This window comes from Montipora foliosa, chromosome 3 (assembly GCF_036669935.1).
Source record: "Montipora foliosa isolate CH-2021 chromosome 3, ASM3666993v2, whole genome shotgun sequence".
Taxonomy (NCBI): Eukaryota; Metazoa; Cnidaria; class Anthozoa; order Scleractinia; family Acroporidae; genus Montipora; species Montipora foliosa.
In genome coordinates, this window is record NC_090871.1 from 32,475,893 (window position 1) to 32,488,915 (window position 13,023).

The 13,023-nt window shown below is 37.5% G+C and overlaps 2 protein-coding genes across 2 annotated transcripts in view; one reads left to right on the plus strand and one right to left on the minus strand.

The window, feature by feature from the left end:
- The window catches only part of LOC137994756 (secreted acidic protein 1A-like), a 3,388-nt gene extending 3,354 nt beyond the window's left edge, over window positions 1–34 (minus strand). The window contains exon 1 of the mRNA XM_068840360.1: window positions 1–34. This exon is cut by the window's left edge and continues 154 nt beyond it. The gene's annotated coding sequence lies outside the window, so the exon portion shown is untranslated.
- A 6,785-nt stretch (window positions 35–6,819) lies between these two features.
- Window positions 6,820–12,393, plus strand: LOC137994758 (prothymosin alpha-B-like). The gene is made up of 2 exons (XM_068840361.1): window positions 6,820–7,749; window positions 10,189–12,393. The coding sequence occupies exons 1-2, from the start codon at window positions 7,668–7,670 to the stop codon at window positions 10,689–10,691; spliced, it is 585 nt and encodes a 194-aa protein (XP_068696462.1). The 5' UTR covers window positions 6,820–7,667; the 3' UTR covers window positions 10,692–12,393.
- Window positions 12,394–13,023: the final 630 nt, after the last annotated feature.

Here is a 13,023-nt window from a genome sequence, read left to right on the forward strand (position 1 = left end):
GTAGGTTTCTACAATTTATAGGTTTTGAAATAATAGAGTCATTCATGATCATAACCTCAATGATATCCGAGATATCATCTCAATATCGCGCTTTTGCGTAGTGTAAATTGTTAAGGAAACGCAACAATAGAGAAACTCGAGTGAGGCCGAAATCAGCAGTATCACTTATCGCTCGCAAAGGCGTGCTATATTTGATACCCTGGTTCTTTCCCAAGAGTTAGGGGTTTTATTTGGCGTTCTTGTGTTAACGTTTGTCACATTTTATCAAGTTAGCAATTGTCATTGCACTTTCTTGTTGTCAGCCCATTTATTTGCAGCCCATCTCCACTTTACCGTTTCAAAGCAAAATGCAAACCATAGTATTGGACCCACTCTCTGGGCTAAAAATGGAATCTCTATTTTCTAAAATAATTTCTCTCTCTTTATGTACTTCAGGGATGTTTTCCCTTAGTAATATTATGGAATTTTTTTAATGGTTACCTGGGTAATTTTAAAACAAATCCGTGTAAATTCTGAAAATACACGCCCTTGAGGTTACGCTTATGTTTAAACGTTTATTCCTTTAAGGTGGCGCTCTTAAGTTGCTTTGCACTTAGAGGGAGTAAACATAATTAAATAAAGTTTAAATTAACAGTTACACGTATATAGAATATGGCTATAATTTTTTAAGTTTTTTTCTCCTTAATTTTGAATTGATAAAAAATTTTATTAAAACAATACTTCCTACATTATTTTTTTTGGTAAATTTGCTGTTATTGAGGCCACTTTAAAATAAAATTGATGCTGAAATGATTTCGTCAAGTTTTAGGGGCGTATATTCCTATATTCGGCTTCGAACAATTACAAATGCTTTCTTTACGGAAGCTGAAGTCTGGCTTTGCCTCAGTAATTTAAAAAAGTTGCTAGTCACCCACCCGTCTTTCAGCGACTCTTGAAATTGTATGACTGAGAGGAAAAGCAAAAAAATTCACATAAGGCACTTGAGCTTATCTGACTCATAGCAGTTCACCGCTAAGCAAGCGAGCATAAAAGTGTTACTTGTTCAAAATATCTTTTTTTGTATCGTGGGCTTCCAAGTTACAGTATTACTGACGTAAAGATGGCCATTCTTCTCAAGACTTACCAAACTAAGAGTATACAATATTTTCCAAAGGCGGATCGAGAACCTCATTACGTACACAGTGAGCAAGCCAGACACTCAGTCCTGATTGTCCCATATCGCGTGTCATGTGGTGAAATCACCATTTCCACCCATCTTTCTAAACAATATTATGTTGCTAACTGAGAGGAATTTAAATATTACCGCCTATTGCAGGCTGTAAAAAAAAAACATATAAGGCAAACGAACGATTACGACTTGTTTTAAGCAATATATTACTGTATTTTTTTTTTTAACAAAGACGAAAAAACAGCAAACCCCTCCATATATATCCAGGAAGATTTCTTCTTTCCATGAAAGTCTAGAATCAGATCTCGCTAAAATCGTTTGAGTTTTGACCTGTAATAAATATATATGTGACCGTCCTGATACTATATTAATTACTAATTGCAGGAGTACCCATCTGAAATTACCAGGTCATTCAATGGTGTCTTTGCAGCTTATTACCAAACACGAGTTTTGTAGTGGGAAACCACGTATCCAGAAGTTGTAAGGAAAAAAAAGTTACTCCTTGTGATTTGCCAAGCGGGCTAAACAACAATACTGTAACAGTGGAAACGAGTACGTTTTAACAATAAATTATTGTTTTCTACTGGTTCCGTTCTATGAAACTGCAGCACAATAGCTGTTATTTTGCGTTGTTGCGGGCTGTTCAGCATTAGAAGTAAAGAATACCACGTACTTGTAATCTTAGATGATCTTTTCGTAACTGATATTGTCACCCTTGCTTAATGAATTTAATATCTAGGACAGCGACGTCGGCGAACTTTGCGCGATGCGCCTTCCTCGATCATTCAACGCGCTGACATCGTACAATGTGGGCCAAGTTTCCGAAGATAATTAGTACGAGAGGTTTGTGAGTAAAATTAGACTCTCTTTATATTGAAAACCTCGAATTTGGCCATCTTACGTCGTCGTCACAGTATGCGTAATAACTTTATACTAAAATACTTAATGGATGTTATCGTTTTGTGGCATTGCCGTTACCATAGTCATTTTTTTTTAACACTCTTTACTCCTTAGCGGCAAGAAAACATGGCAGTGGATGCGGAAGGGAGACCTCAAGGGATGTACAGAAGCATTGATTTGCAGCACACAAAGTTATAACTTTGCTCTATCATAAGTCTTTCGCGATTATTCCATCTCGTTCATGTCCTACAACGTGGGCGAAGTATTCTAAAACCAAATCGTTACGAGCAGTTCCAAAGTGAAAATAGAGAAGACTAGATTCTCTATTGCATGGGAATTATTTAAGAGACATGATGGGAGTGTTATGGGAGAAAACATGGCAGTGGATGCGGAAGGGAGATCTCAAGGAATGTACAAAAGCATTGATTTGCAGCACATGAATAAGCCTTAAGAACTAACTATATCAAGTTCCACATAAATAAAAGTACAGGGCTGTCAACCCCCAAAGACATCAAATATTGAGAACTCATAAGGATGGTTCTAAGACCGCTGCAAGAGGTTTAAAACAGGCTTCGCCTGTTTTCAACCCAAAACCTAAGCAGCCACCTTTTTCAAAAACCAGTCAGATATCACAGCACAATGGAGCAGATGCTGACTAAATAATCTTGCTCAAGCAAATTCCATTCAGTCTCAGCCTCCCATTGGCCATAGCATTCAATTTGTTTTCATTCCATACTAATTTCTGACTGGATTTACAAAAAGCTACCCATTGATGCTGTAACTTAGCACCTTCAGATGCACAAAAAAGTTCTTTCTATTCACAGCTATGATTGCAGCTAGGATCAAACTTTACCCCAACCTCGACAATGCAACTTCTCCAGGTTACTCCTGTCTAATAATTACTTTATTGGTCCTTGCATGGGGATCCCTGTGGCACCTGAAGGGTCAAGCTAAGACTTTTTCTGACTTCCTGACTTAAATTTTGATCAAGTGCTATATAAGAAAATTGGCTTCTTGGTCATTTCTAAGTCATAGGCGATCAATTTCTGCCAAGTAGTGTCACAGAAATACGGACAAGTTATTTTACTTAAACCAAGGCACAAACTCTAACTCAGGGTATAATCAACCGAAAATCTAAGCAGCCCCCTTTTTCAAAAACCAGTCATATATATATATATATATATATATATATATATATATATATATATATATATATATATACATATATATATATATATAGCTGAAGTTTTGAAAACAAGGTCAAACTTGGCTGCAAAATTCAAAGTGCAACTGCTGCCTTTGGCAGCAGTTGCACTGACGGTGAGCTTTAAATTCCTAGGGGGGGCTGCGTCATGGCTTGTCGCATGCAAGTCTAACAAGTGTGAGGTGTTAGTCCATAGCCAAAACAACTCACTAGACCTCTCTATGGGAGGGTGAGGAAAGTAAATGATGACCTATAGGGTCTGAAAAACAGTTAAAGATATCCAATGCTAAAACAAGATGTCTGATTTATGTGAGATATATAGCTGAAGTTTTGAAAACAAGGTCAAACTTGGCTGCAAAATTCAAAGTGCAACTGCTGCCTTTGGCAGCAGTTGCACTGACGGTGAGCTTTAAATTCCTAGGGGGGGCTGCGTCATGGCTTGTCGCATGCAAGTCTAACAAGTGTGAGGTGTTAGTCCATAGCCAAAACAACTCACTAGACCTCTCTATGGGAGGGTGAGGAAAGTAAATGATGACCTATAGGGTCTGAAAAACAGTTAAAGATATCCAATGCTAAAACAAGATGTCTGATTTATGTGAGATATATAGCTGAAGTTTTGAAAACAAGGTCAAACTTGGCTGCAAAATTCAAAGTGCAACTGCTGCCTTTGGCAGCAGTTGCACTGACGGTGAGCTTTAAATTCCTAGGGGGGGCTGCGTCATGGCTTGTCGCATGCAAGTCTAACAAGTGTGAGGTGTTAGTCCATAGCCAAAACAACTCACTAGACCTCTCTATTGGAGAGTGAGAAAAGTAAATGATGACCTATAGGGTCTGAAAAACAGTTAAAGATATCCAATGCTAAAACAAGATGTCTGATTTATGTGAGATATATAGCTGAAGTTTTGAAAACAAGGTCAAACTTGGCTGCAAAATCCAAAGTGCAACTGCTGCCTTTGGCAGCAGTTGCACTGACGGTGAGCTTTAAATTCCTAGGGAGGGCTGCGTCATGGCTTGTCGCATGCAAGTCTAACAAGTGTGAGGTGTTAGTCCATAGCCAAAACAACTTACTAGACCTCTCTATGGGAGGGTGAGGGAAGAAAATCTCCACGTGTTGGGTAAGGCTTCCATGAGATATTAAATATTACTTCTTCTGAAGTCACCTTAGTGATGTTTGAAAGATTAGTTCGAAATATAGCAGACATATTAATGGCCTTAACTGCCTTAATGGCTGATGATATTAGCCTTTTTCTCACACATATACATTTTTTGTTTAAATTTCCAGGTCCAAGTCACAAGTTGCCAAATGACAATGACTCTGACTTCTTAAATTAAAAGATGTTGTCAATGGAAAGGTTAGAGTCTAGTTACTGACAAAATATAACCGTCCCATCTATTCTAGTCTAATTTAAAGACAAATTAAGATACGTGGGAAGGACCCGGTTTTCATAAGATCAGCTAGATATATATATAATGAAATGACGTGATAAATTGATCATTAGCTAAAAGTGCTCAATGGGTTTACCAGAGCTTTGAATAGATATGTAGACTTGAACTAGGTCAAAAACATTTATTTGCTAATCCGAGTTTCATGCTTCTCACGAAGCAATCATCAGGCAACTGCCAAAAAGAAGGAATACATGGTGTTTTACAGTGATTTTGAAAAAAAACGGTAGCAATTCACTATAGGCTGGGATACATAGCAACGGTTAAACAATAAAAATTGTTTCCAATGAGCTGCTAAAAATAAGCCTTAAATAATTACGCTATTAAGAAGGAATTTCTTTGCTTGTCTGGAACTTGTTACAAGCTGCAGACATGCAAAGACATGCAAAGAAATTCCTTCTTAATGTGACGTTAAACTTTCGGCTGTTCAGCCTTCCTCAGACGAACGTTAAAAACTAAAAACTAACAACTATTTACAATGGTTGTGCGTATCAGAAGTACTGGCTTATATAAGCAGCTTAATTAAGAAGTACAAAAAGGTAAAAATTACAAGCAAAATAACAATAGTATGAATACGATTCTTCTTCAAACAACGAAAGAAAAAATTGCTATGATGCTAATAACGGGCCAGTTTGTTCCAGGAGTTGTACAAAGAAGCAGGAATGTAGGGCAACAGAGCCATTGGATCGATTTAAGGATGCACGGTAGACCGCGTATGAAATGTTTAGGCAGAATAAGAAGGTCTACGCAGACAATGGACTCACAGCAGAAGAATCCAAAGGATGCAGATGTAGTTTTTAGTTTTTAACGTTCGTCTGAGGAAGGCTAAACAGCCGAAACGTCACATTAAATCAAGTTGGAGCAGTAAGAAGTTCACCCCACTGTTTTGTCTCAGTATTTGTCTATAAATTTACGTGGTGGTACTAGTCGGGTGTGCTAACCACTGCACCATCACGACAACCCTGCTGGAAACAGAGCAATCGGTGAGTGGTTAGCACACCCGACTAGTAACCAGGGGGACGCGAGTTCGATTCCCACTCAAGGCAATATGTTTTTCATTCAATGGATCTGCTAGTAGTGCGCTGTCGCTCTTTGTACACTCAAATCACTTAGTATTTCTAGCAAAGCGTTGTGTATCCTCCGGATCCTACTAGCTTGGGACTACATCGTCGGATTTCCAGCCTTGTTAATTCAAAAAAGCAGCATAATATCATTAGTGGAAATGGCGATGTTACCACGATAGATAGATAGATAGATAGATAGATAGATAGATAGATAGATAGATAGATAGATAGATAGATAGATAGATAGATAGATAGATAGATAGATAGATAGGCCTGATGTGAAGGCGGCAATAATGCCCGAAGCCTATGATCTGAATTACTTAGGATCTCATTGAAAAGCGTGGCACAAATATTACTGTGGTGGACGCTAAGCAGCGCTATCTCCATGTGAGTAAGAGCTTCATCGTAACTGAGGCTAGGGCACACGATTTTTAAAGTCCTCTTCTGTACTCGCTCTAGTTCATTAACTAAGTACTTTGGGAGTGAATAATACACGCGACACAGGATATGGACAATCAAGGGTGTCTGGCTTCTTCACTGTGTACGTAATGACAGAGGTCCTCGTTCCGCCGTTGGACAAATATCGTGTACTCGTAATTTGGTAATGACTCTCATTACGTGAATAATCCTGTAACCTGAAAGCCTACAATTAAAAAAAAATTAATTTCAACAAGTATCAGTTTATCTTTGCTATATGAGATAAGCTGAAGTGCCATACGTGAATTTTTGTTGTCTTTTCCCCTACTATAATTTGGTGCATCGCTGCAAGAGGGGCTGCTGTCTGGTAACTTTTTAAGTAGGCCATTTCCGAGTTCATGTCTGCCTCATCTTCAAAGCGAGTCTAAGTGCGAAGTTTTTTTGTGAAGGTAAATTGTTCTACTTAACATAAGAATGAAAACTAATTTTCACAAGAAAAACTTTGCACTTAGACTCGCTTTGAAGAGAAGGCAGACATGAATTCGTAAATGGGCTATGTCCGGCTTTCGTCATAGAGCCATTGTAATTGTTCGAATCAGAATATAGGAATATACGCCTCTAAAAAGAGACGAAATTATTTTAGCATCAATTTAACTCTAGAGTGTCCTTAATAACACAGCAACGTAACCACAAAATAAAGCCATATTCCATATACGCTCTACTGTATACTCAAACTTCCTTTCATCAAGTTTGATTCCTCTCAGAGCAAAGCAACGAAAAACTTAAGAGCGCCACCTTAAATGAATTATTGTTTAAACAAATGCATAATCTCAAGGGCTTTTTTTTTTTTAATTTATATAGACGGAATTGCATTTAATTAGAAATTGCCCGGGTAATGCTAAAAATTGTATGAAATGACTAAAGGAAAGCACTCATTCATGAAGTACATAACAACAGAGAAAACAAGGGGGTTTCCCTTCTAAAACCAGAGAGTGTGTTTAATACTTTGGTTTTCATTTTGGTTAAAACGATGAGGTGGATAAGGGCTGTAGGGACTCAAAGCAATTAAAAGCAATCGCAATTGCTAAATTGACAAAATGTGTCAAATGTTTCCACCAGAACGCCAAAAAAAAAAACAAAACAAAAAAAAGAAACAAAACAAAAACAAAACAAAAAATCTCTAACTCCTGGAAAAGGACCAAGATATCGAAAATAGCACACTGTTTCCGGCAATAGAGTGATACTGCTGATTTTGGCCTCACTCGAGTTCCTCTTTTGTTGTGTTTCCGAGACAATATATAGTTCGCAAAATCATGTCGCGATATCCAGGGGATATCTCGAATATCATTGACGCTATAAATGACTACCCTTTATTTCGAAACATATAAATTCCAGACGAAACCCCACACTATCATTTTAAACCTCGACATCTTTGAAGAGCAACTCGAGTTCAGATAAAACGTTCCGAAACATGGCTTCCAAGATCTTGCTTCTGATTTCTTTCTTTGCTTTACTGAGCCCCCTTTGGAGTCTTCCTTTGCCTCTCCCTGATGGTAAGAGTTCATTCAGTTTGATTCAATTTTGTTTGATAATGCAAGTGTTGATCGGTTATTATGGCCATTTGTAGTTTTCCTCGTTTACGACATGTCTCATAATCATTGGATCCTGCGTCTCAAAATTATAAGCCCCACTAACAAGCGTTAAAATCAGTAAGTTATTTTAGCTTTTTTTCCAGCAGGGAAATGATGATTTCGAAGTATTTAAGATTTAAAGACGTTTCCGTAAAAGTATGTCTAAGCATTCTAATGTATGTTAAAATTTGGTGCTCGTCAAAGCCAAAACTCACTTTGCTTGCATCAAGAGAACGAGGTAATTAAATGAATTACTGGTAGCTTGTTTCATCACGCACGAAACGACTGAGTATAGAGTTGTCATTAGAGACTTAAACATCGACGATGCAATTTTCCTTTTCGGAAACAAGGGATGCCAATTTGTCGTTTGCAAATGAGGAAAAAATATTTAATCTAGGACTAGATTAGCAGAGTAAAAAAGAACTGAGAAAAAACCTTAGAAAAAATAAAAAATAAAAGTCGGTCGAACGATGTCGAACTCAGTTCAATGGCTCAATTGCAAGTGCAATTAACCTCTACACTACCGAAACAAAGGCGATTTGACATTTTATGTATTGAAATGAAGTTAATCTTAACAAAAACAGCGGTGATAAACATTGTATTCCAACGCATTTTTATAAAACTTGACGTTTCGTATGCTAGTCAACACACATTTTCAAAAGTGACCGTTACAATTTTTAAAAACTATATATATATCGTAAACAATAGGGGTCTGGAACCTAGACTGAGAAAAATGATCTGCAGCAGTACGTGTCTTCACAGTAACCAAGTCACGAAACGTCTGAAATCCTGCGTATACAATTTCTACTCTTTCGTCAATCTCAAGATCATATTCCAAAACACACGCCGCATCAACTCCTTTTTTCCATACAAAGATCGCTTGAACCGATCTCAGAGGTCCAAGGTCGTCTATAAAGCTGTCTGCTGGAACTGCGATGAATTCTACATTGGAAAAACAAAACGAAGACTCCACGACAGAAAAACAGAACATTTCAAAGCCCTATCTAAAAGTGACCATTCATCAGCCATTGCTGATCATGTGAAAACCACTGGCCACGACATTAAATGGGATCACTTTGACATTTTAGCGTCCGGAAAAACTGACTTTCACTGTAAAGTTAAAGAGACTTTGTTCATTCAAGAGCTAAAGCCTTCCCTTAATGTAAATATTAGTAGTGAGAAGTTATTGCTGTTTTAGCTATTACTTTTCATTATGTCTAGACACGTACTGCTGCAGATCATTTTTCTCAGTCTAGGTTCCAGACCCTTATTGTTTACGATATATATATAGTTTTTAAAAATTGTAACGGTCACTTTTGAAAATGTGTGTTGACTAGCATACGAAACGTCAAGTTTTATAAAAATGCGTTGGAATACAATGTTTATCACCGCTGTTTGTGTTATTTTCCTAATGAAGCTACGATGGCCTAAAAACAAGAGTTTATACGATAATCTTAACAATTTATTGAAAGCTTACCGAATAAAAAGGCTTGTTACGAAGAAGGGCATCGACCGTAGTAAGTTTAAGGACGGTGCGTACTATTGTTATTGCGCATACGTTCTGCGCATCTCCAGATACCCGGATTTCCTATCGCCGATGCTTACTAATACTAGATATTTTTGCACGATTTAAAACTATCCAGAGAAAGTAGATCTTAGTAAGTACTCTTGGTATCCAAAGAGAAAATTGGGCGTAACCATGCATTTTTGAGAGATAATTAAGCTTCAATTTGAGAAAGAACGCCATACATTTGTAAAAAGCTTTGTATTTTAAAGATTTTTACAAATATTATTCACGAATTATCTTTGAAAAATGCGTGGTTACCCCCAATTGTCTTTTTGGATTTCAATAACACGTGTTAAGATCTACATTTCCTGCATAATCACACACTGGGGCAAAAATATCTTTAATTAGTAGGCACCGTCCTTAAAACAAAGAGGAAAAATTAAAATTCAATGATATGTCCCCAACTTTACATAGAACTTGAGATTTGATTGCACAATTGCAAAAAAAGAAAAAAATTAAAAGAAACGTACGAAGCTTCAAGACGCGGGTGCTCTCTTCGAATCCAAGTTTTGCGCGGCATTCTCCACGGACTCAACTAACTAGACCGCTCGTAGCCTAAGCTAGTTGCATGACTTGTATTGAAACCAGTATGAATTCATGCAAATGACCACAGTGTCAAAATTTTGTCGCAGCAAGAAAAAAACGTATTTTTTAACAAAATGCATTATGTCAGATGAGGCGAATTTTTGCAGTGACTTGTTGCCTTGAGTGTTCCGAATTTTAACTTTTCTCTCCCGCATGTCCGTGTAAAAAAACAGTTGACAAATCCAAACTCGTTCTTTCATGGTCAACAGATGGAGGCTCTGACGATGTTGCTGAAAAAGAAGATAAATATGATGCAAAAGACGATACTGACGATGACGATGCTGATGACGACGATGATAATGGCGATGAAGATCCTACGAGCGATGACGCTGACGCTGATGATGACAATGAGAATGATGGCGATGACGATGATGATGATGACAACGATGATGATAATGATGACGAGGACGATGAAGATACTACTGACCTTGATGATGATGATGATGATGACGATGATGATGACGATGAAGACCCTACGAACGAAGACGATGACAATGACGATGAAAATGATGACGATGACAATGATGATGACAACGATAATGATGATGATGATGATGATGACGATGAAGACCCTACGAACGAAGACGATGACAATGACGATGAAAATGATGACGATGACAATGATGATGACATCGATAATGATGATGATGATGATTATGATGACGATGAAGATCCCACTGACGATGACGATGACGATGATGATCACAACTAAGAAGTGATAAAAATGACGAAAAAGATGCTGAAGACAAAACTATGGAAAAAAAGAACTGTATAACGATGGAGATTTGCAAACGAGATTGCCGATAGCCCACGTACCAAAAAGATAACAGTTAATGAGAAATCGTGCATCCATCCATGCTTTCCTTTATCTATAAATAATTTATTTAACCTACATATTTCTGTGCTTGTTCATCGAAGATGAAATTGCGTTCATTTTATTTATTATTCGTTTCAGTTTAATTCACGCGTCAAGCTTGAACAATTTAAGTCAATTGTCGTGAAATCTCTTTCCATAAAAATACTTACAGTTACTCATGGGTTCCTGGTAACGGCAGGAGCCCATCTGGAGCGTGCAACGTCCATACAGCGTCTGTGAAACAGCGTTTTCACAAGTAGGTTTATTTTTAGACTAGCCCTTCCCGCGACTTAGGTAAAAAAACAAAGGCAATTCTGGTTCGCTGACCCTATGACGTCAGCTTAATTTCTTGTACTTGGTCATCGGGCTCCTGTGGGAGTCTCAATCGCGGGAAATTCAATCTAAAAATAAATCGGTCTGTGAAAACGCCGTTACACGAACACAGTAGAGTTCTCGGCTCCCGGGTCATGGGTTCCTGCCGTTACCTAAGAAGAAGGATTTTTTTTTAAAATTAAAACCGTACAATCAAATATTTTAAGATCAGAAAAATTATGGTAGCAGACAACTTGGTGTCTTATTACCTATGTTCATGCTTTAAATAAACTTTATCATGGAATGTCTCCTTGGGTCCCTAAATCGGGACCAGGTATGTTTGTCCCAGGGAATAAGTGAAAGTCAAATTATCCCGATGTCTGTGTGTACAAAATATCCTTCGATCATTCTGACTAGTCAACAACAAAGAAACTGTCGTGGAAAGACCATATGGAGCGTTTTCACTCACGTGACCAGCAGCCATATTGGATTACTTAAAGAAAAGAAATTATTTGCATAAATATAGAGTACAATTCCCAAAGGATTAGTTTGGTACACCATCATGGCCACCATTTCTTTGTTTTGGAACACCAACATGGCCGCCATGACGTCATGTGAAAACGCTCTATTCCCTTGTTTTGCGAAAAGCAGCTATGAAAAAGTTGTAAATCAGCACTTTGCATGGTACAACTAAATCTCTTCATAACTAGTACATAGTTTGAAAAAAAGCTATTGAAGGCTTTCACGTGTGTTACCGGTTTAGGGGAAAATAATGGTAATTAACGTAGCGAAAATTGGGCTCATCCTCGGTGTAAAAACTTGTGAAACTCACAGATGACGTAACACAAAGGAAAACAAAAGAGCAAAAAAAACATCAAACAATAGCCTAACCCTAGCACGAGCTAACAAAACAAAAAAAAAGTTTCACAGGTTTTTACATCGAGGTAAACCCGAAAATTGACGCGCAACTTAATTAATAGGGCGGAAATCAGCTTTGACACAAATTATATAAACACGAATTTCATGAAGCGTTAAATTCCTATTTAATTAAAAGTAGCCTTCCATAGGAAATGCAGCCTTTGAATTGTACTGTCGTCAAGTAGCCGAACTCTTCTTATCGTTCTACAGTCATTTTTTACTATACAACATGGAGTATCCCTTGAGTCACTTTTGTTTATGCTCGTCTCTGTGAACCATTCCGGCATGGCATAGCATGGCATAACTGGTAACTATATACGTATGTTATTCACAGGCAGGGATGTCAAGTGTGGTCTTGAGTACGGGGACTTACTCAAGGCCGACCCCGTTCTCAAGACCTCAGGCAAATTTTTTCCTATAAGAGCTGACCTAAGCCTGTGAATAACGTATTTATTTTTTCTGCTTTTTTTCTCTGAAAATGAACATGGCAAACCGGTTTGAAAAAAGTCTTTCTACGCGCTCTACGACGCACTGTCACAGTTAAAATTTAACTTATAATTGAAAAAAGCGCTCCGTTTGCCAAGTTCAGAGAAAAAACATAGATTAACGATGAAACAGAGCCTCAAATATCTCTTGGTACAATAAATATAAAAACCGAACAGCTATATTTCATATGAAGCACAGAGAAATGAGCTATACAAACTAAACAAAAGTGCTTTGTCTTGTTGAAAATGAAATGACACTTTCATATTCGACCATATTCGGTTTCAGGGAAAGTTCTTTAAACACGAGAAAAAAAACTTGTGAAAAATACTCAAACATGTTAGTCTCTGCCTTCATGTCTTATTATTGAAAGTATTTAATTTTGTTCTCCGTCAAGTCCTTCACAAATCAGTGCAAAAACTACACAAGAAAAATTTTGTCGACATTAGTTCATGCATAGTTAATAGATGTAGGC